General features: G+C 40.6%; 1 protein-coding gene across 1 annotated transcript in view; it reads right to left on the reverse strand.

Moving 5' to 3' along the window:
- The window catches only part of cacna2d2a (calcium channel, voltage-dependent, alpha 2/delta subunit 2a), a 134,327-nt gene extending 109,055 nt beyond the window's left edge, over positions 1 to 25,272 (reverse strand). Inside the window, exons 1-2 of the mRNA XM_076110542.1 lie at positions 25,157 to 25,272; positions 19,667 to 19,748 (exon numbers count right to left, since the gene is read on the reverse strand). Coding sequence (XP_075966657.1) covers positions 19,667 to 19,748; positions 25,157 to 25,272 — 198 coding nt within the window. The remainder of the gene's footprint in view (positions 1 to 19,666; positions 19,749 to 25,156) is intronic.
- Between the last annotated feature and the right edge of the window lie 259 nt (positions 25,273 to 25,531).

The following is a 25,531-nucleotide window of genomic DNA, read 5'->3' on the forward strand; positions in this document are numbered from 1 at the left end:
ACCCGGTATTTCTGCACAACTCAGTGTTTCCCCTACATTCATTCTGCAACGGATCATTAATATCCTCTGCTCTCACGTTTCACTGAGTGCGGGGCTTAAAGGCAGACCTATTGAACATGCACACTCGGGGAGCGGCTCTTCACACACACACATGGCCGCTCTGAGTACAGGACGAATAGAGACGGGTGGAGTGAAGATACCAGTGTCAATACCTGTTACAAACAGGCTCGGTAGTGATTCGTATTATACTTAGAATACAGTGATCGAAACATTTCCAATAAATCCAGTGTTGTTAAGTTCAAACGATAGATAATCAATAATCAATTAATCAAGATAATCAATTCCAAAATTCTCGAAAGAATTTTACATTTTTTTAACAAAATACAGTATTCTGCTTCAATCCATATTTGTCGGCGTATAGCCATTCAAAGGAACATGTTCACTGCGGTCAAAGAACTGTTTGCTCTCCTGCTTGCTGCACACAAAGGGAGGCACGCCCGGACCAGTTCAACAGTTCATTAATTCTGATGAATCGCTTTATTCAAATGGATTTTGTTCTGGGGTTTTTTCGGGAAATGACGTCAGAAGATATGACAGACATTCAAAAACCTCAATAGAAGTTTTGAATGTCAACTGGTACGGCCTTAGATGCTTGTATTATTCCATTTATTTTAAAAAAGAATCACAAAACCAACAGTTACGAGAATTATAAGATTCTTTATATTGTTCTACAAAAGTCCCAATGTCAAAATAATCCACAGGTTGTCAAAGCTTCCCCTCGTTCCTCGAAGATAATCAAGGTCATTTACATAAAATAACTGCTTACAAAAAGCTGCACTGTAGCCTGTAAAATCAGTTTTGGATCACACAAAGTCACGGCTTATTTTGGGTCACCCGAACATTCATTGTATGCATCAAGAAGAAAACAACAACAAAAATATTGAGCATCATATAAAAGAAGAATTGGACATTATTGGACGCTAGATGTTAGATGCAACCCCCGTAGCATGGCGCAGAGCTGCGGAGACGTACTGATGAACGATGTCCCTGCTTCGTCATTTATGTCTCATACGTACGCTCGAGTGTTTGTGTGTGTCAGAAATATTTGAGGCAGAGGGACTGTGAACCAGCCTGACTGATGGTTGAAAAGAATGATCCTCTTTAGAGCTAGAAAGTTTACGCTTCGGCGCATACATTTGTAAAAGCTACAGGACAAAGGAAAACATTTAATAATTCATATTCCTCAAGTTGTAAGTTTCAATTTCCACTTTAGCGAGTCTGTCACTGTGGTTTGTGAGAAAAAAGGCAGACGCAACAGTCTGACTGCGGCTCTTATACCGGAGTTGCATATTTTCTCCTCATACATTAGATAATTTCTCTCTTACTGCAAGATAATGGGAAACATAATGTGTCCATTTGAACATAATGAAGACTGAGATAATAGTTACATGTTTCAATTGGTCTCCAGTTCCAGGCTAATGTACCTTTTTTTAAAAAGAGTTCACCGTCATCTCAGCTAGAGCATAACAACAATCAAGAACAAATAACTGAAAAGTAGCTTTATGTCTTTTAGCATGTTTTTGTTTGTACATACCAGTTTGATTAATTGTTAGTACTCTTGAGATTAATTGTGGCTATTTATCACTGCGACAGTAACTGGACCTTTAACTGAACCGTTCTGGGCAACATTAAAAAGTGTATTTATTGTCATTGACTAAAGCATCAGTAATTTATAACTATTCATTGACGAAGAGCTATGACTAAAATAATGACGCCAATCCTTACAAAGAAAAGCCCAATGATTTATACCTAAAGTTAGATCATTTTTTCCTAAGTCATTACCAGGAGAAGTGGTGTTTTTATGCTTGATGTGCATTTCTCCTGGCTTCTTGGTATATGGTCACTATACTCTCTCTCTCAGATGTAATTCAGTAATATTGCAAATGAACATTTCTCTTCGTGTTGGAGTTTGTGGTTTCCCTGCACTAGATCTGCTGCAGAAAGCCTAATAATGCAGAACTCCTTTGTAGGACTGACTCATGGTCATTCATTGTAAGAGTGGACCCACTCATTTATGGCTGCATGGTGACTCTCTATGCCCTCTCAGGCATGTGGGAGGCAGGCACTGCAATATGCCAAATGTCTTGCTTTCCTGCATGGATTTTTGTTTTTATCTAAAGGCCGTCTACTGCGTTTTAAAGTCCAGATGAAATTAATAATGCATTTTTAACCCTTTTAGATCACATCCACGGCCATATGCACAACAAATTATTATAATTGTCCCAACCAATTCCCACCGATAATATCAATCAATCTGCAACTTTTGTCAACAAGGGAGGTGTGTGTGTGGAGCCACAGTCCTCTGCAGCTCCGTACTGCGCACATTCTGAAGGATTTGATTTGAATCACTCTTGTAACTGCACACCGCTCAAATATCCCTTTTTACTGGGGACAGGCTGTTCTCATACAGCGTTCATCGATACACAAATGACTGTATGAGGATACGTTGCAGGGGATTTTGTCACAGTACAGAAGCTAAAGACGATCTAACTTTTGTTTCACGGGGACTTTAAAAGATACACTACTGAGGCTTTATATATACACATGTTGATGACACATGTGCCACTATGTTTTATCCATTTTCTATAGGTATACATTTGTGTGTATAATTCATATGCCGGCAAGTAAATGCAAAAGAACAGTATGAGTGACATCCATGCAAGAAACTTATCATTAGATTTTCTAATTAGATTTTGAATGGATGCCTAATGGGTTGAAAAAGGTCCCTCAATTATTTGAAACAAGTAAAAAGTGGTCTGCTGACAAACTGATGCATTCTTTTGTCACCTTTTTCAGTGAGATTAATATTAGAGTATGTCGTATGCACAGAAAGAGAAGTGCACAGTTGACCTCAGCCTTGGCTATCAACTCAGAGTCTGTGGTGTTGAGTCATGGATAGAGCTGTGACTAAAAGCTGAGTGCAGCAGTCCGCTAGATACAGACAGACTTTTGAGTCAATAGTCGACCGCATCTTCAAGTCCCAGTGAAATGGAAAAATACACATTCACAGTTTTATTCTGTGTCCATGTGTTCACTGTTCATATATCGCATGTCATATGCCAATATGTCAGAAATTAAGTATCAGAGTATTTTAACATTAAAATCCTCATCAGATCCCCGTCTTTTCTTTTCTGTTTAATGCTTTCAAATGTTTGATGACTCATCCTGCACTCAGGGGCGTTTACAAACTAACTAGCCACACCGGTCATACAAAACCGCACTTCACCGATAGTGGATCACAGTTGCTAACAGAGCAATATGGAGAGATGTTTGTTTGGATATAAGTGGGCTAAAGAGTTTTTAGGGGTATGGTGGTACACAAAAATCATCAGCAAAAATTAGTTTTGGGGTCATGGTTTGGTACTTTTTTGGTACAATAGGGAAAACAAAGAAAATTCAGAAAATAACCTTTTTTTCATTCATTTTGAAAATCCTAAAGATTCAACAGTTGCTAATTGGCCATAATACTTACTTTAACACTTAAGGCACACAAATACTGGCATATTGTCAATAAATAAATAGCAAAAATAAAAAACTGAAATGTCTGTGCTGTAATGTAATGTAACCCTATCCCCCACGGGGATCAATTAAGTCTCCCTGATTCTGAAAGGCTCCATCATAAGACTGATAAGACCTGTTGATAATTCCTGAACTGGGCTGTAATTTAGCTTGTTTATACAGGGCAGGAAAAAAAGGCTGACTCAAGCACTATGACCTTATGATTTATCGTTGTCCATTGAGCATGTTTAACCCAGCTAAATATAGCTTACTACAGCTGACAACTAATGGCGTGCTGCTGTAGTAGACATAAACAATTGTTTGGCTGTATCGAAAGGACGTCGCATGCCAAACCGAACGTCCTGTACCTGTACTGTGTTGCAGTGACAAAGAGCCAGTTGAAAATCAATTCGGCAGAGTTTCCCTTTTATCATCATAAACAGGTGAGGGAGGTGTGTGTGTGTGTGTGTGTGTGTGTGTGTGTGTGTGTGTGTGTGTGTGTGTGTGTGTGTGTGGAGCCAACAGTTCTCCGTAGCTCCGTATCGCGCTTAATTCCAAACCCACCAACTTTTAGCAGTCCAATCAAATGCGAAGAATTTGTCACAGGACAAAAATTCCATTTCACTGTGATTTTAAAGGCATAAGAGCCATGACAGAGCCAGTGACTAACAACCTGTTTGAAAATAGACATGTGTGGACATGGTTAGGGAAAAAAGGGCAGCTGAAATACGAGTGGATCTGGCCCACAGATTTAGCGTGCAGCTTACATGTCTCCGTGTCATGAGCTCATGTCGGCTGGTCTTGCTGGTAGTGAAGGTGCTGAGGAGGAGTCCCAGAAGAACTCGCAACTCCACACATTTAAGAGTGAATTTAACATTACAGAACCTGGAGGCCATGCAGGGTTAACATCATTGACAGATAAGACTGTTCCCAACCCAAATACATGCAAATCAACTGCTGAGCCACCTTCAATGCCAAAATATCTTCACAAATACAACACACTCGCAAGCAAAAAAAAGATTTGATTGTCACTACCAAACATATTTTCTCCTTATTTATGATGTGGCCGCAACTGAATATTTTTCTCATGTGCACATGCATAAACCTAAGCTCCACACAGGTGCACATGGGCACATACACGCACACACACACCTCACTACGCTCTTGTATCCTTGAGTCCGTATTGCATTATGAGGCTCAATCAGGCCTGGATGGACTATTTACCTTCCTCATTTGATGCTAAATCCTATCCAATACAAACCGCTTTATCCCCTTTTCCCGCTCTGCAGACCTGTAACATAATCTTTATCTGGAGCAGCTACAAACACGCACACAATGTACAAAAGCACCAAGATCAGTTCAGCTGAGTGCAACTGAATAATTCATACGAGGAAAATGTACAGCAAGCCTTCATTATGGGCAGTGACAAATGTTCTTTTCAGTATGGAACAAGAACTACGGGACAGATTTGAACTAAAATGCTACCTTATAATCAATGATCCATTACCATTTTATTGACACGCAAAAATAAATTACATAAGAAATCACTCTGAAATGAACTCTGCAAGGCTAGAATTGCTTTCAGTAGAACTCTAAAAACACATGATGAGCCGTTTGACATATACAGTTAAGGTCCTGACACAAAACTTCAAGTCTCTGTGTATTAGGTCGTGCCCTCCGAATGATATTTATATTTTGAAAGATGGTTGGTAATGAACCATTAGTGCCAAATCATTAGTTCATTTCAATTTATATTTGCAGAGAGGGACTCTTATTTGTACTCAACATGATGACAGAGACATTGACTTGATCGCTTGGGCGATGTAGTGCAAAGCGTTAGTAGGAACCCACAGTAGGAACAGATTATGGACAATTTATAAATGATGTCACATCATTTGTGTGAAATAGGTGTGATGTGCATAGACTGAAAATATAAAATAACACAAATGGCTGAAGATCCATCCAGTAGAAACAGACAATCTTACTGACGATTTATGTTGATTGTTGTTAAATGTTAAGTTTGGTTTCAAATGTGTACAAAGTTAAATAATTATTATCCCTTAAACTTAGCTAATTCAGTTGTTCTATCAATTCTTCTTGGAGAACTAAAGATGTTAAAACTTTTCATGAAAAACATTTAGAAATGTCACGGTAGGAAAAGCACAGGAGTAAATAATAAACTGAAACATGAACCTGAATTCCATTTATTTGCTTAGGTTTCAGGATATTCTGCATACTGGCTCAATGTCACACTGTCATGGCTTACTGGGACATTGCAACAGAACAGAGCAATTGTTAATGCTATTAGTACCACCTGTGCTTTACCTATTATGATAAGTCTGCTGTATGAAAAAAAGCTGTATGCAGAGCAGCTTCAGGACATCGCCTTCATTCCTTTTGACTTTAAAATTAAAGGAACAGTTCACAAAATCACAAAATCACAAATACGTGTCTTTCCTCTTACTTGTAGCGCTATTTTTCAATCTACTGTAGATTGTTGTTGACTGGTGCGAGTTGCCTAGTTTTGTAGAAATCTGCCGAAGAGATGTCCATCTTCTCTTGAATATGATGGGAAAATATGGCACTCACCTCGCGACGCTCAAAGTGACAATAAAGTATATTTGAAAAACTGAAGCTCAATTTCTCCTTTCATAAATCTAAACTATCTTCTTTGAACTACGGTTGAAAGAAAATAGTTCCAACATGATAATGCTCACAACAAGGTCTAACAACATTATCTGCAATAGGCAACTCACACTGAAACAATCTATATTGATAAATAGCATTACAAGATGAACAATGTGTGTTTTTGAATCTCCTTTTAAGCTTGAAAAAGAAAAAACGTAACAAAAGTTGAACTGATGAGGGTTGAAATCTTAGACGCGTAAGTGGAACTTTAATGAAGATTATTTTGTCAACTGAATTTGTGAAGTTTAAAAAGAACAGAACTGTGCACTGCAGATCCGTCCAGTCGAAAAAAGACTTTGTACACATATGAACCAAACTTCATACATTTGTCAGTGTCCACTGGATGGATCTTCAGCCATTTCAAAGAAGTGGCCGATGCAGCCAAAAGCTCCAGACAAGGCAAGCAAGGGACCTTGAGTTGAGATTGCTTTGTCAAGTGATATTTCCAAGGTCAAGAACCGTCAGCCTAAAACCCCCTTATTCCGAATGCGCTTGTAGCTTCAACCTCAGGCCTGCAAGAGTTATGTAATGCTATTTCCTCTATTGTGTGTTTGCGTGGCCCTGTCTTGACAAGCACTGGTGAAACAGTGCGTGGGTGAGTGCGTGGGTAAACCCACACGTATTCCAGACATGACAAACACATCTCTACTCATGTACAATGTGAAAAAAATGTGGAGATATTTTGTTTAAAGAGCATCCACTTGTTTAAAGTTGTTTAACCTAACAGCTATTTTTGTGTTTTTGTGTCAGTGGGATAAATGCTGTGTGCGTGTGCTTACAATACTGTAAATGCAAGTGGTTGGGTGCATAGATACAGTATGTGGGTGTATTTGTATTAACAGTGGTCCTATACACTTAAATTTAACCATCATAGACTCAGAAAGTGTATGCTAAATAACCACATGAAAAGATATCCGACGATAGTACTTATACGGCAGAGTGCGTGTGTGTGTGGGTGCAGGTAACACTGTAGGATGAGGTAAGGTCTCAGTGGATTACTGAACAACCTCTAGAGGAGACAATAAGAGGCCGTCAGGGGGAGGAGAGAGGAGCGGCCAGATTAATGAAATATGAATGTGTTTACTGAATAGCTGCCATGGCAGCCTACTGGTGGCTGGGAGATATTAAGAATACACAGTGCAGCTGATGGCGTCCCTCACCTATACTGCAGCGACCCGAGCCATCTTCAGACACCACTCTAATCAGCATACGACTCATCCCAATCACAATCACCCGCAGAAATTATCATCATCACGTTCTTCATCACCATTTCCATCCTTGCCATCGCCGCTTGTTCATCTACATTATCGTTTTCACCGTGCAACAGAATCATACCGCTGCAGGAAATTGAAGTTGGCCAGATCAATAAATATAATATAAAAATGAAATTAGCTGCCAAGATGAGGTAAAAATGTGGAGGCAAAGGCAATGCCATCTCGTCAAAACAATCAAAAAACACAATTTGAACACACAAGTAAACAATATGGTGATGGTGGCCACCGCTTCCCGTTATGGATTTGAAAGTGAGTTAAAAGAGGTGAGGCACATATGCTTGGATGTGTGTACCTGTGTGTGTGTGTGTGTGTGTGTGTGTGTCTTTGAGACCATGACATCATTTCTGCAGTGTCTAATCAAGGAGAAATGGAGCAGGCTTTTGCAAGAGGGCTGTAATGGAAATACAATTGACCTGCTTTAATAAGAAAAACATGATACCTGCCCTTTACCCACACTTTCTCAGAGACACAGAACACTTTCACTACACCTGCGAAGACAAACGGCTTCACCACCTGCAAACAGATCCTAATGTATCTCTGCTCTTTTGAAGTTTTATCTTTTCTCAGTCAAGGATGGCGATTTAGTGCATGGCAAAACTCCATCTGTTCATTTCAATATGAATGGCCAAGTAAGTTTGGTGCTACTGGAGCGGCAGAGATGTGAAATTGAGGATGGCATGCAGAGCGGCCCCGACACGCAGGGTTAATTCAAACTGCCTTTGATGTCTGTCTGTGTGTGAAATGAGCTGGTGGCCCAGAGTTCACAAAAACACACGCCAGCGCACACATACACGGCCACGCACGCATATACACGTGTTTTAATCATCACACCGAAAAACTCAAGAGAGCACTCGTGTAGCCACATGAATCCAAACACACGGGAAACACCAACTACTGTATAGCACCAAAACACAGATGAAAGCTTAACTTTACTGTGTCAGTGAGTCTTAAATCCATTGCACTCTTCAGGATTTCACTCCTGAGCATCCCCAGAAATTCCCTCACATGCCATCCACATCCACATCCACATCCACATCCACATCCACATGACAATGGAAGCTAAGCTGCCTGTAAGCAAAAACAGACTGCTGGCTTACACACACAATACCTATGTCAAGCAGATACTGCAGCTTTACATCAATAATAGTTTGAACATATCTGATTGATTAAGTTCTCAGTAGTTGGTAACCATCAATTTTTTTTTTCTCTAACACTTGTACAATTGAATTCTGCATTCCCACAGCCTTCTAAATCACACATATGCAGTCATTAATATGATTTTATGCATTTAGCTTGAATTAAATTAGAACGACTGTGCCATTTACAAATACATGCTGAGTTATAGTAATTACAGTGCTGATGTTAATTCAACTTTTATAACTGCAACAATAGACCACCACGTCTAAACTCGCAAAAGAAAAAAAAAGTCTGAGTGCCAGAATTATTAATAAAACAAACTCGGAACTTGGATGTCAGTTTACAGGACAAGCTGTTTAGCTAGAAGTCTGGCAATTGTAAAGGCTCAATCATACCATGAATATAACAATGAGCTTATGTAACCATCAATTATTGATTTATTTTTGTTGTAGCATACTTTTAAACCATTTGAAAGTAAAGCTATCATTAATATAACACAGCAGCATTAACAATATGCCCAATTGAGAGAAAGCTGCTCAACAGATTGACAGTTTGAAAAGGTAAACTGTAATATTGGTTGGGAGGATGGAAATGTTTTTCATTATCTTGCAGTTTGACTTATAACACAAACACAAAGTAATGATGTTCTCTTTGTTTATAGTCAGTCCAACGTGTGATGGTGAGTTTCAGGCCTTTTACTACATCCTCTGCTTTGAGCAATAGCAACTGCTTGTACAGTATTCTCAGCTCCATGCAGTCTGGCTTTAGAACCGGCCACTTAAAGTGTTAAATGCCATCATATGCGCCATCAATAGAAACGAATACTGTGTGGCTGTGTTTGTTGACTTGGCAAAGGCCTTTGATTCTGTGGACCATATCATTCTGCTTGATAGGCTTAAAGACATAGGTCTTTCAGAGGGTGGTCTGGCATGGTTTAACACCTACTTTTCTGGGCTTGTACATTCTGTGAGAGCTGAAGGTTACCTATCTGACCCACTGTCCAAGGGTGTTTCTCAGGGTTCTAGGTCCAACCTTATTCAAAATCTGCATAAACAGCATTGCTCTCACTGCAGGTGGCTCTCACATCCATTTGTATGCCGACGACACCATCTTGTACACATCTAGCTCCTCCCTGAATACCGCCCTGACTTCCCTGCAGCACAGCTTCAATAGTATCCAACATGCTTTCTCCAACCTTCATCTTCTCTTTAACGAACCAAACCAACATTTATGGTTTTCAACAGACACTTACCTCAACCTGCCTGCACTCTCGGAATGTCCTCCCTGGATGGATCAGAGCTCCAATTTGTGGATTCCTATAAGTACTTGGGTATCTGGTTAGACAGTTCGCTCACCTTTAGCATGTATACTTAAACTCACTGCTTTCCAAAGTTGGATCAAGAATTGGTTTTCTGTACGTAAAAAAGCCTCCTTTACCCACTCTGCAAAGCCCACCCTGGTTAAAATGACAGTCTCTCCTATCTTAGGCTAAGGTGACATAATCTACAGGTCTGCCTCCAAAAATATTCTCAAACTAGATGTCCTCTACCATACCGCCATCCGCTTCGTCACCGGTGCCCCTTTCAACACTCATCACTGCAGCCTGTACTCTTTAATCAACTGGCCATCGCTCCACTGGTACCAGTTCATCTATAAAACTATCATTGGTAAAAATAACTACATATCTCAGCTCACTACTCATCTCCTCCAACAGTAACCGCAATTTACGCTCTAGCAATTTCATCAACATGGTCATTACAAAAGTTTCTCTTTCCAGTTTGCTGCTGCAAGCAACTGGAATGAGTTACAAGAGAAGCTAAAACTCCACATTCTCATTTCCTTACCCTCCTTCAATAACTCATTATAAACAATAGTCTCTGATCACTGCAACTGCTTCTGAATTTGCTTCTCCAGGAACACCGTTTGTTTTTTATATACTGTACATATTATGATGTTGTAATCTTATAATGAGATTGCTTGAGGTGTTAGGTGTTTTTTGCCTTTTTGGTGAAATCGTCATTGTAAATGACAACTGGTTCTCAACTGACTTATCTGGTTAAATAAAGGTAAAATAAATTAACATTTGAACACACTATTGGCTGTACATTTATGCATTTTGTGTGAAATGTAACTCCTCAAAATTACTTTTATATACTGCTAATTTGTAGGGCTGCCCCTTGTTAGTCAATTAGTCGACTAGGATTTCTTTAGTCGATTAGTCATTTTTAATGCTTTGTTTCATGCTGAATGACTTATTTCCAATAAACATATTAGCATATATCTGGTAAACATTTAAAGTGGAGCTTTTGTGTGATTCTTTGAGGAGAAACTCAGACTCTCAATTAAATCACTTAATCGATTAATCGAGTAGATCATGGTTTCTGTTGAATGTTAATGAAGTGAACATGTGCTGTCTCGTGATTCTACTAATTTTATCAAAGTTTAACCAAGACCACTGTCTTTCCCGACTGCTTTTTGTGCTTAGACATTATCATCAAAACATTAATCATGCTTTGGGTACGTTTTACAGATACTTTCAGTATGAACATTTTGCAAGGGGGCTGATGGTAAACAAATGTCATTTCCAGAAGGAAGGGTTAGTACACTGGATGGATGAACTGTATGTTTGCAAATATACGTGTGCATGAATGAGTACTGTATATGTGTAACGCAGCTACAGTATTGTAGTGGTGGAGCACAAATCCCATCAAACAACGAAGCCCTGGGAAAGGGACCAGATGAGAGTGAGTCTAGTTCGAAGCCAAAGAAGACGGTTGACAGACTGTGGAGGGAGGGAGAGCTTTTCATTAGGTTTTTACAGAAAACAAAACAGAAAATACTACGATCTGTGGAATTAAAAATGTGTAGGTTGCACTTCTTAAGAGCCCTCTCAGATGGCAGTAGAGAGATCAAAAATGAAAAAGCATTTCTAGGACTTCCACAGACGCGTGGCGTTTGAGAACCACCCACTGCTGAGTCAAGCCAATTAAAGTTATTCAGAACTGTGACCAATCAATCCCAGACTAATGCAGTTGGAGGAGGAAGAGAAGAAGAGGAGGACAAAACCTCGGAGACTTCAGCGCACCCAAACTCTCTCACATGCACAAACAAACAGCCGTAAAAGAAATAAATACATTTTGTTCACAATGGAAAGTAAACGCTGCACCTACCACTTCACACATAGAGAAGCACCCCCTCTGCAGTGGAATGAATAAAGCACTTCACACCTGGAATTTTCTAGGGCATCACGCCACTCTACATTACCCACTGCAACCCACTCAGGGAACTGTACCTGTTTTTTTCCCTCTGTCAAGCACAGATAGTACCAAAGACACGTCATGCGCTCTCTGAAACATCAAACAGAAGACGACTGAATTACGCAAGGATGCTCACACACTGTGCAAATAATAGTGTAGAGAGACGGAGACAAGGAGAAAAGATTTGCAGCGTAGGCAAAACAAAGCATCTTCCTTTGACAGGGCTGAAGCGTAGACCTCTAATCCTATTTTGACACATAATGCTATATTGCCTTCCTTTAAACATGTGCAAAAAAAAGACACTAGTAGCATGAATGCATCTGGTTTTTGTTTTCATTGAATTCATCAAGCAACAATTAGTTAGACAAATACAGCCCTCAAATGTACCACAGTGAATGTCAGCGAGATTCAGACACTCCAACTATCTCCGTTTGTTCTGTGCCGTTTCCTCCCCAGCGGACCTTTACAGCTTCCTCCTCTTAATTGAACTACTGTATGGAGTTTTTAAAATGTAAATGTGAAAATGTAAAACTCTGCATAAGCAGCAGGCGCCATGTATCACTGTGTCTTTACAGCCTTCATGAGACTGAGGAGTTAAAACATCAAGGTCAAAAGCAATCACTTTTGTTTCGAGGCAGAGATGTCTAGGAACTGACATATCTGCTGACAGTTTCTAAATAAAAGATGTAATATTACCGAACAAACAGAATCCTTCCGACAAAAGTACTTTGTGGAGGACTGATTTGAAATCGTAAGATTAGCAGTTCATTTTTAGTTCAAATTTAGATCAAATAGGTTAATGTTCTTTAACGTTTTGCGATGGTTCAAGCAAACAAAAACATTTTCTAAATGCAAATTATCTGCAGCGATTATGGTTACAACACAATACAAAAAATATATATATAAAAAAAATTGAAATTGACAGGGCACCAACACTATATAATCTGGTTCTAGTTTTTCTAAACTGTCACATTTTTACTGCAAAGCTATTTAAAGTAATTCCTTCTAACACCAACCCCGGGATATCTGCATGCAGGGCTGCACTCTGCAGATATATGTATTTTCATTTATATAAACACCGCCAACCAGTGCCAGGCCATCAAGCCGGGGAGCTGAGGAATCCTTGTAACCTTCCCCAGTGTCGGAAAACCAACAAAAAGGCAGAAAAATAAATAGTGTGCATTTATGTGCCCTTCTGTTCTCCTGTCAGCACAGAGCAGTGTGAGCCTGGGAGTAAAGGTGCTGACCAGCTCTCACGCTGCTTAACGTTCAGCTTGCTACTGGTTTTATGTGCCTTTAATGTCCACAGTTATTTTGTTGTGTGTTTTATTTAATTTTTTGTTTGGGGTAAATACACAGTAAATGCTAGAGTTGGCACACAAACGGAGAAATGCGAGTTACACTAGGGTTCCACACAAAATTAAAAAGTGGTTCTCTAACTGACCATGACTAAGCTTGCATGGCCCTGATGTGTAACACCGATGACCCTCTTTCCTGGTAATGGCAGATGCGATGTCTGAATTGGAATGTAGCCAGGTTTAGAAATGGGAGAATACACCCACGAGGACACGCAAATGAATAGATAAGTAGATAAACAAGGCTTCACAATCTATTTGTGATTATCATGTATCACAATAGAGCTACGTATTGAACTTCAGGATGCTTTTTGTGTGCCTGTGGAAAAAAAGCACAGCTCACGCATTCATTTGAAAGTGTCACTTGGTGGGGATGCCTAAGCAGAAGGCTGAACAAAAAGCAATGTCATCTGGGAAGGAAGGAGCTGTTTGGGCCAATTAAATACTTGCAAGCGCACTTTCCTTGTAGGTTACTTTGTCACATGAATTCTACTGTTTACCTCACAATCAAAGAAATTGGGAATTTTCCAGAGCAGTGAAATCCTTTCTCATGATATTATGTTCAGTCTATGTTTTTGGCATCTGATAAGCCTTCAAATGCATCAATGTATAACTCAAACTGGACTTCCTGGATGGCATTTCTCGTTGACTCAGCAGTAACTGAAGAAAGCCACCCACACTGAAGCAGCTCCTTGCGTTGTTATGACACAGGGCTGTATCCGAGTATCGGAGGTTGGCATCAAATGTCTTGTCAAGATTCATGGTTTTGTTTTCTTATTCATTGACAAGATAGTTCTGAATTTAAATAAAAATGTTGCCAGTGTTGGATTATTTTCATTTTTCAGTTGTGTACAGCTACAGCTGAGAAAACGTAACATTTGAGAACTTTGACTTATCAGTTAGTTGATAAGTTAGTTGAATCAAAGTGGGGTATCAAAAAGTATATATATATGTTTTTGTATCAGTACCAAAACTCTTATTTTCATCAAAACAATACCAAGCCCTAAGCCAATAATTGCATAATTTGACAAATAATTTGAAGTGTGTTTAGTTTCTATTCTGCTTGTATCAAGTGCTACCAGTATACATGATCAACAACTAATTGTAAAGCTGACACATGCATATTATTATTAATTTCAGAAGAAAAAAAAATATAGCTTTAAATAATGTTGAAACAGCTTAGCTAACCGCTGGAGTTGAAGTTCCTTAAAGACTCATCACTGTCTGTTACTTTTTATACCAGCTGAAAAGACTGTGCCGGGTTTGCTGATGCTGTGTATGTGCTAAAGTAGCAGTAATTATTTATTCATTGATGTTACCATAAAGACCTCAATAAGAGTAAACCGAGGTGCGTATTGATGCGTGCTACACAATGACTGAGGGATACTTAAGACGAGCCACTAGGAGAGAAACCCGGAGCCAGAGAGTAAACTATCTATCCTGCAGAAATAGCCTGTGATGTTTCACACAGCCAGATAACAAGCTGCTGTTGTGCAAGGTCCAGGCCTGGAGATGGAGGGGAGCTGAGAGAGGAGCTCTCTCTCTCTCTCTCCTTTAAAGGGAACTTCTCGGGGTGGGAGGAGGGACCTTCAGCTCTCCCTGTAAACTGTCTACAGGCAAAAGGAGCTATTAAATCAAGAAACAAATGGCACTGATCAGCCCTCTCATCATCGTCCACTGATAGATCAGCGCACTAAGGGAGGGGGAAGCTGACATCAGCTCTAGAAAGTGGGTGGGTGGGTGGGGGTGAAATCAGGGGTGATGTCTAGTAGCACTGGGCATTTGAGACAGATTATTGGAAAATTTCTGTAGTCAGCGATAGTGAGTAAATCCACCAGTGCACTTTATAGAGATATCTGTTTGTTTGAGCCGCCTGTCCTCTTTTTCTAGAAAGCAGGAGGGAGGTTTGTAGAAAACATTTGGAATTGTGTTCAGCCTGCATACAACATCTCCCTCAAGTCATAAAAACATACCTGTGCAGACCAATTGGAACCAAAGGCTTCATTTATGTTGACATAAAAAAAAGGGAGACTTCCCACACGCGCACGTGCACACACACACACACACACACACACACACACACACACACACACACACACACACACACACACACACACACACAGCCATGCACACTGGAAGCACTAGAGGCAAGAAAGTCTGTGTTGAACGGAGATAAACCTGCAGCCAGCATGAGGTCAGCAGGCCGACGGATGTAGTGTTGACCACCAGTGAAAAGAGACACAGACTGAAGGGCAAAAGTGCAGGCAAAAAACACACTTGGTCGAGTAAAAGATTCAAGCTCATGTGAAAACTGGATGAACACCATGTCCATTAATTGGCACTCTGTCTCTCCGCCCTGCTTCTACGTGTGGGTATATTGATCGGGATGTAGGTCGTCTCAGGTTTCCAGTAATCAAGAGCAGCAAACAGCAGGAGAGGGCGTGGAGGTGCGGCGGACAGATCCTCGGAGTGCAGAGTTGTAAAGTGCCAGGCGGAACCGAGGGGTTCAGGAGCAGTCATGTGCACCGGGCTAAATTATTCATGCTGATTAGGCTCTTCTTATTGAAATGAATTTGAGAGTTCAACACATGTTGCACAGCGTCGCCATTTAAGAAGCTGGCTTAATTGAAGCTGTGACTCTGTGTGTGTGCTTTTCGCAAGTTTGGAGGTAGAAAGTAACTAAGTACATTTACTCAAGTACTGCACTAGAGTTCATTGAATATTTTCTGATACTTAATACTACTGCTCCACTACACTTAAAATATTTCAAATACAAATACAACATACAATACTTTTGGGCTGATGATTAGCATCTAATTGGGTCTCCTTGTCATATTTCAGATGTTTAACAGTTTTTAGCAGTAGGTCCACCAAAAAACAAAATCCCCTTTAAACTGTGTCAGATGCTTTCATTGAAATAACTGTTCATGGCCCAAAGAGGTCAACTTAGCCAACGTCTTACAAAAGAGCAAAACCGAATACACAATTTGTGCAGAACAACTTATTTCTTACCACACTAATCATCACAGAACCCTTTAGATTTATCTTCTGACCCACTGGTGGGGGCCTGAGCCCTAAGTTGGGAACCACTGGACTAACTACCCATCTGTATAAAGGTGTTAAAACTAGCTCCACTTTCACCAGCTACAACAGGAAAATGCTACTTATATAGTATTCTAATTATGTCATTACAATTATTTATCAGACAAGGGGGCTATTCTGCTCCAGAATGAGTAGTTTTACTTGTGATGTACATTAAGCTGATAATACTTCTGTACATGAGGAAGACATTGAAGATCTGCTACTTTCACTGAATACTTGTTCATCCAGAATATCTCTCTGAGTATAGTCATTTTACAGCTTAGTACCGTGAACATGTGTCCACAGGTGTCTAAATATGTACGTAATGATATTATCTCTGATAAACCGTCAAATTGCTGTAATGACAGTATGTGGGTGTAGGCGCTCGTGCTCATGCGTGCCTATTTAAACTGTTCTGAAAAAGCCAGAGGATAGGGAAACAATGCCGGTGTCCACCGCCGCCTCTCATCTCCACATACTGTATGTAACACATCAAAAACAGCAGCGCACAGGATAATGAGGAGGATGAGGACTATAAACAGCATTTGTCTGCTCACATTTAAATTTACCAATTCTCGTCCCTCCTCTCTATCATTTCATCCATCTTAAGTAGTTTGACTCTAAATATACACACAAAACCGCCTGAACATCCATCTCAATTGTCAAGCCATTTTTCATCCTTTCTCTCTCTCTCTCAAAAAACCCCTCCTCCGCTCTAAAAGCCGCCCACTCTCCTTGTCTATCTGCGCTCCACACTCTTCCATTCCAAACTTCCAACTCCTCCGATACATCACTCACCCTCTGTCTTCCTTTCACTCCCCCGGGGAGAAATAACATCTTGACCAAACCTGGGCAGACGTATGAATGTGATTTTAAACATTTAAATAACTTCAGTTTTATGTATTTTTGGAGATACTTGAAACTTGCAGTATGCAAAAACTAAAAACACATCAAAACATTGTACATTTCTCAAGTCGACTAATTCTAAACATCTTCAGCTGTTTTTCGTGCTGCCCTGTCTCGGCCTCTCTGTCTCTTTCACCCGCTACCTCGCTTGTTCGAAAAAATAAAATCTCGACCGAGAGGATCTGAACAGACCACATTATATTCAACTTACTTCCTTGTCTCTTTCCGTGTAAGACAAACTCGAAAATAATTTGCACACACTTTACATTTTTTTTTTTTTTGTCTGTGAGAATAAACTACGCATGAAGAGGAAGGGGGCGCAGAGGGAGGCAATCTTGTTACCAGCCGGCATAGCCCTGGGAAGATTTCTATCAGACACACGTATAGAGAGAGGCATCCATTTAGAAAATGGCTTTTCTAGGCATGCTGGGCCATTTAGCACACCCTGTGACGACTCCTGTTTGGGGCCATGATAAATGTTCTTTCACACCCGCTCTGTGCACTCTGTCAGGCCAGCACGCACATGCTCACACAGCCATATGGGCGTCCTACACAAGACATAACTGGAATGGACTTCATATTTTTAGAGAGAGACTGGCTTCACTAGGTTCGGCCCACAGAGGAAACTTCAGCAACACGTAGCTTCAATTAGTTTGAATCCACAGAACAGAAAGCACTTAACGCCACGTCAAGATCACAGCTCAACACTAGCTCTCGTTACGTTCAGGATTATTCAGCTATGTCCAAGTTTTACAACAAGCAGTCAAGAGACACAATAACACATTTAACCAAACATACAGTGCATCGCTCTAAATATCATAGCGCTGAAACAATTACTCGACTAATCGATAAGGAGACTGACAGGAATTAATCAGCAACTCCTTTTTTAAAGCAAAAGTACCAAACATTCCCCAGTTCCAGCTGCTCATTTGTGAGGATTTGCTACTTTTTTTGTCCTATTGGATTGTTAAGTCGATATCTTTTGGTTTTGGACTGTTGGTCAGACAAAACAAGCAATTTGATGGCAGCTCCTTCTGGGAAATTGTGATCGACCACTTTTTCTACAATTTTATAGACCAAATGATGAATCTGCTTCTCAAGAAAAGAAACAGCAGAATAATGAAAATTGAAAAACATTATATAATCATGACTTGCATCATTTATAATAAAAGTAGGACTATTTATTTTTTTTAAATAGAGGGACAAATGTGATATTCTGGTAAAAACAATGCCTCTCGATGTTATTTTGTTTAAGTTTCAGGTAAGTTGAAGGATGACTCGCTTCTTTATCAGTTGAGAAAATGCTCCTTCCTCTTAGGCTCTTGAAACCCTTTCAGAAACCCTAAAAAAAAATGCATTGTCACCAAGCTTTAATCAACATTGGTTTTCATAGTTGGTGAAATTATGACATTTTGAATATTGCCTACAGATTTTTTATCACAAAGCAACAACATGCTTTCACCTTGAAACCATGTGTCATTAGTTTAGAAGTCCAGATCAGTAGGAGTATGAAAACATATTTGCACAAACTGGGAAATGCAAATATTGTCATGGGTAAACATTCTCTGTTGTGTGTTTTATACTGGATGAGTGCTGAAAATCAACCTCTCTCTATCATGCAGTCGGAGTGTCTGCCTGATATCCACTACTGGTCACTAACCTTTGCACCAGCACCATCGCTGTCAACTCACTTTCTCCTCTCTGGGATCCATCAACGTCGCCACCGCACTAACAGCCATCACACTAACCACTGTTACTGCTATAGCATTAAAGCCGCCACAGGCATGGTACCGGCTGGATGAATCACACTCACCCATACAGCAATAATGAAGCATTTATCTCAGGGTGCATTACAAACCCTGGAAGCACGGTGAACATGCGCACATGGCAGAAATATGATGAAACAGTGTCAATCACACTCTGTTCAACCATCTGCTCTACAACAAGACAGACACGTGTTACACACAGCCTCATATGAGAACGCAGACACAAACAACCAACACCATATTCTTACCATATAAATGTGTCATTTAGTGCTAGAACTTTGAAATTGTATGCTTTTTATAAATAGTTTTAACATTTTGTGAAGTTGTTAAAATCATTTTACTTGTTTTCCAGTATATCTTTACTTTAAAATTTTGATTAAGAAATCAGGAGTGATATCTGACTCACAAAAAATATTTGTTAAAAACAAATGTACAGTCAAAATAAAGTACATTTATAGTCGTCAAATTTATCTCAAAATAGAGTTAATACGAAACCCAAATGTCTTTAAAAGAGGCAATGTGCTCATACAAACACACGCGCACACTTGGAAGCTTATGTTGTACAACCTCGCCCAGTGAAATCGTTTTGATTAATAATGCAGAAAAAAAGTGCCGCGTCACATGCAAGTATGACGTCAACTTACCGATCTCATCTGCTGAGTTCCGGTGACGTGCTGCAGAACCTTTTCCAGCTCCTTCTCGATGCGCCCGGCCCAGTGAATCATTCTGGGGAATAAAATTTGACATTTTCAATCTGCATCACTCGACATCATTACCTGAGCATGTCATCATCATTCATTTCTCTTGTCATTGGATGAGAGTGAGTGTGTTAGTAAGACTGTGTCAGAAAGACTCCCTCCCAATCTTTGTGTATCTCTCTTTCTGTTGTCAAACCAGCCATATTCTCCCCCTTTCCGGATCCCTATCTGGACGCGTCCCTGTCCTGCCTCTCCTAATGTCTGGGTTAATAATCGGCAGCTTCCATCTTGCATATATATGGTCAGCCCTGGCAGGACTGGTAGCGAACGTGCCTGTCTTGGCTCAGCTGGGATCAGTGGCTCTGCAATAAAACTGCTCAGGTTAGACAGAAATGCACCCTAAGCAGGAGCTGATCTCTGTTAGACGGAGCCAAGTTTGGAATTAAGAGATCAAACGGCTCAAGCGCATCGCTGTATATCTCCCAGCAAGCAACAAATGACTTAATGGATCAAGATTTTCACTAGATTATTTTAAAGCAGCAGCAGGGGCTAGCCTGCCAACCTGGATACGAGCTGAACAATCCACAAGTATGGCCAACAAGAAATTCTCACTCAAAAAAAAAAAAAATTCCATTATGAAAGCTCATCTTTCAGCAATCAGATGAATAAATTCTGTCATGTGTTTGCGAGCCAACCACTGACTCTCTGCCAACCTTTTCCTGTCGGCAGTCTGCAGATAGCTAATCACTAGCATCAACAACACAACAGAGTCGTTCGTCTTTTAATATGATGACTGAGACAAATGTCATCTTTGAATGTCAGATTTGCTCAGAAGACAAGAGGGAAGACAGATTTATTTAATTGCACAAATCTTCCAAGTAGTGACAGCGGCTCGCCGTAATCACAAAGCCAGAGCGGGCCTCATCGGGAGTTTAACAGCAGAGCAAACACGCCAGGCTGTGTTTACGGGGGACAAGATTCAGAGCAAGCAAGAGGGCCTCCGAAAGGACGGTGCAGAGCGGGACCGCTGGGGAGAGGCCGCTGACTACGAAAAGGTCACCTCGATATGAAATGAAAACAAGCTTACAGTGAGAGCAGAGCCGAGGAGGACGCAGTGATACTAACAGTGAGGGACACTACCTCTGCCCCGAGCCACGCAGACTTCTTACACAACTTCATTAGGCTACACACACACACACACACACACAGTCTATATTTGTTTGTGGGTGTGTGTATATATATATACAGAATGACATGCAGTAAGAGGGTCGTATTTCATATATTTTAAGCTTATGTAAATACACATGTACCATAGAGATGGCCAATATTGATGAAGCAGCACAGTATTGACCCAATCATTCACCAGATGATTTTAGATTTGATTAATTTGACTAAATTGGGTATTACTGTTTTCATGCACTATTTAATTCAAACTAAGGGTGGATGATATTGTCTATAACTGTTCAGTTCACTCAGCTAGAAATAAGGCTGGGCAATGATTCAGCTAAATAATAGTGATGCAATTCTCATATCAAAAGATCTTTTACACAAATGTGTAAATTAGTGATAACAAGCTGACAGTTTTTTTCAATTAAAGTTACTACGAGGAACTTTCATTTTGTGTTGACGTTGGCACTCCCTGTGGACAAAGGCGGCAGTGTTTCTGAGCACCAGATTCCCTTTAGAAAACCTCTTGTATTACTGCAGCAGGGTCTGACAGTATGCTCCTCTCAGTTCACGTTCTTTCCCTCCAGCGGGCGAAGCAATACGGCCCGGGCCTCCAGCAGCGTGGTGACTGTGTTGGCTAACAGCGGGGACCGGGGGAGCAGCAAGGGGAAGCTCTGCTCCTGGCTGGAGGAGGAGACGCCACTGCCAGGCGCAGAGCTCTCCACCTCTGCGGGTCCAAGGAAGCAGCAAGGATCTGGGTCTGTCTGGAGGCCCCACAGGAGTCCGAGCTAAAGGGGGTTTCTGATGAACCTGCATGATTTCGTCTGAATCGGACCTGGTGGCACCGATAACGAGCATTAAGAATAACTATATAGAAATAGCCAATCTTCTCGCCGATGGTCTTGTTTACTTATATAGGCTGTTTAGAGGCATCAGTATTAAATTGAGACCGTTTTATAACCAGTTAAAAGTTCCTCATAATGAATTTAACCAAAAAAAACTTAATGGTTTAAATATGATTTAAACATTTCACCAACACTTGAGTAAATATTATCAAAGGATATCGTTAAAGATAATAAAAAGTGAAAGTTACTGCAACATTAATTTTGCCCATGTTGCCAACCTCAGTCAAAGACAATTAAGAAACCTTAATGAGTTCGGATGAACACCCCGTGTGTCAGTCACACGCTTGTCACTACGTTCATTCAATAGGTCCAAGTGCAATGCTGAAATATCTTAAAAGGAAAAATGTAAAAGGTGGACTATTGAGTCCAGTAACATCATTGTTTGAACTGTATCGCAATAACAAAATACTCAGGCGACATTAAGTTTTGCATCACGATAAAAGTATCACATCCAAACATGTACCAGATGTACAGACACACCTGCACACATTAGCCTCGTCTCTCCTCCTTCCTGGTGCTTTCATTTTTTTGACCTATTTCATTACATTGAATACAATAAGTCTAATCAAAAACTCACTTAAATATGCAGACTGATGTGAATGACATAAGTCACACGCAGCAAAAAGTCGACGATGGAGCCTTAACACAACTGACCTGAATCAGGCGGGATCACATAAAGTTTACATTTAAAGGCACTTTTGTAAAATGCTGTATGATAACTTGACATTTATGTTAGACTAATTCTAAATCAAAAGAGAAACATATTTCACTGTCCCAAGTGTGCAGAATCCTCAATTCAGTAACAACTACTGAGACACAAGGAGACGGTAAATGATATGCACTGTTGAGGCTTAATCTTCAGTGAATGCTTGGAGACCCTCTGTGTTGAGAATGCTGGTGTCTCTCTTAAAAACAGAGAAGTTGTTACTACATGAAAGCAGACTGATGCTATCTGGCTCTTTGTAGTCTGATGTAGTATAATATCTTTGCTATTTGGCGCCTGTGTTTTTACTATTTTCTGTGTATTATGACTTGTGTTGGTAACGAAACATTATGGGAAAATGTGATGAAATGGGTTTGGATGGATGACCTCTGTGTCAGCCACACACCGTCACCATATTCGTTCTGCTGCAATGGGTCTTGTCATTCCAAGTGCAACGCCCAAATATCTTCCAGGGCAAGAGGTGGACTATTTTCGCATGTGTGGAAATAACAAAATTTGGAGGAAATTGCTTTGAGTTTCATATAGACTCAGCTACGCAAGGATATTTTACATTCCTGAAGAATATTGGACATTGAGATTACAGTTATCGAAACAGGTTTCCTCCACATAAATCTAAAATAATTTCCCCCCGCAAACACTTTCTACCTCTACTCACACACACACACACACACACACACACACACACACACACACACACACACACACTATACTATTAACATAACACTGCAAAAAAAAAAAGGGCAAGGTATGGTGGCAACATGTAGAAAACGTACTCTTTCTTAGCCCTGCTGTAAAAAATTAACTACATTTTAACACACACTTGCTCCAACTGGTGTTTGCGTCAGGCCTATATACACCCGATGGACGGCCTCAGCCGCTCCCCGTACACTTCAACTAGATAACTGGCAAATAGCACATCGACGTGGGTGACACAATATCCAGTTTATAAAACCCAAGAGATGCTTGAAAATAATACAGGGTGCATATATTACCAGACCTAGACCATATTTATCTTATCTAATGAGATTCACGTCATTGTATTACAATTACTGTATTCTAGTATAGGTCCAAAAAATAATCTAAGTACTTTAAAAAAAAACATGAGCTGTATTTGGAGGGAAAAGTAGAGGAGATATTGCTATAAGATTATAAACAATGCATTTTATGAATTAACTACAGGAATCCGTGGGAATTTGTTCACCAAACCATCGACATCACTTTTCTTTATGGCGCTCAAGAGATCGAATCGATGCAGCTAATTGTCCTTAAAAGTCAATCAACAATAGGCCTAATATAAGATTAGAGATTTTCCTTTGAAAGTCACCTTGGCCATCAGGAATAACAAAGACATCCCCCAGTGGATGAATCAGGGAGGAATCATTTAGATTCTCCATTTCTGTGAACCTGACTGACTAATCATCATCACGACGGGCTACATCATGTTCACATCAGATCAACACGTCATCACGTAAAGACTTGAGTGAGGAACTTTTGCACGGGCTTCACTGGGTTTAATACTGGACCGCAAAATCTGAAATAGTAATATCAAACGAAGCAACGTTCACTTAAAAAAAAAAAATAAAAAAAATAAAAAAAAGGCAAAACATTGTTTGAGTAGTTCGACAACGCAAAGCTGGTAAACTGAAGCGCGTGCAGACGTGATGTTTCCGTGGGCAGACGTGTGTCGTTCAAGGTGAAAGTATTACAGTGTTCGCATTTTGGAAGAAATTGCGCTTTAATTTCAAATATAATCGCAAAACAATTTCCCAACAGGTAGCCTTACCCTGAAAAAGTCCAACAATAGTTTAAAACAGCCGGATGCTCAGCTTGCTGTGACTGCACGCGCTAACCAGGATAAAGCAACACTGTAATACGCGACATAAGTGCGTCTACATTTCAAATATAATTATTTTGTCAGGAAAAACGTCTAGTTTCTGATCACTGCAAACATGACGCTACATTTGTCCCCGATCAGAGTCGATGCAAGTAGTTTTGGAGTTTTGGGAGACACGAGCTGAGGTGCAGGTTGCCTACTTCAGCTGAAGGTTTATAGACCTGGCGCTCCTGCGGCATTAACTAATTGGTTTTTGTCTCTATCCCCGGTAAAAACACCGGTGCATCCTGCTGTGGGACAGAGATGATTATTGGTGCGCGTGTGCAGTATCCAGTGGAGGACTTTTAAGATACCCTCGTTGTAGCTCAGCCTATCCAATCCATCATGCGTAAATGGGATATTCTCCCCCCCCCCCCCCCCCCCCCATGCAGCGACGGCAAAACAACACCGCGACTATTATCATCAGTTTATTTTTTTATCCCTGTTCTAATAAATTCTTGCTCGCGTGGCTTATTCGCCAGGGGCACCTGTGCATGCTCCCTGTCGCCTGTTTCCGTGTTGAAATTGAATAAGGCTTTGGGTATTAAATCCCGCTGCCCACAGACAACAACATAGGATTCGTGAGAGTGAAATTCATAACGCGGCATCAGAGACGGAAAGTGCGTCTCCTGTGTTTCAACATCAGGGACAACAGCTCGGCTCGCGCCAAGGTAAGCGGCGCTGCATGTGCAGGCTTGGCGGGGCCACCTGTCCTAGTTCCGCGCTCCGCGCCCCGGTTTATCCCCCAAACGGTGCAGGGTACTTACGTGTAGTGCTGGGGGAAGTGGTGGGTCCCGTCTGTCGGCGTGGAGACGCATATGATAAGTACAGTTTGGATTGTGAAGAGGCAATAAATACCGTACGATGGCGCGCAGATCGCCATTTTCCATTAAATATTCAAGAAACTGGGATAAATAAGAGAAGGACCGGAAGGACAGTCCCTTGCAGCTGAGCTAAGAATAACCGAGCTCCAGAAGAAAGTGTGTGGAGGGAGGTGATGGTTGGCGGAGGCTCCTGCACACTTCAGCCGGCAGTGAAATCTCAATCAGAGACGCACAGAGGATTGGCAGCTGAAGACACGGGAGATCAGGATCAGGAAGATGCTCTGCCGCTGCTGCTGATGTGCCTGCCTGCCTGTTTGC

The sequence above is a fragment of the Anarhichas minor genome, unplaced genomic scaffold (assembly GCF_050575085.1).
Source record: "Anarhichas minor isolate MPS153535 unplaced genomic scaffold, ASM5057508v1 ptg000043l, whole genome shotgun sequence".
Classification (NCBI taxonomy): Eukaryota; Metazoa; Chordata; class Actinopteri; order Perciformes; family Anarhichadidae; genus Anarhichas; species Anarhichas minor.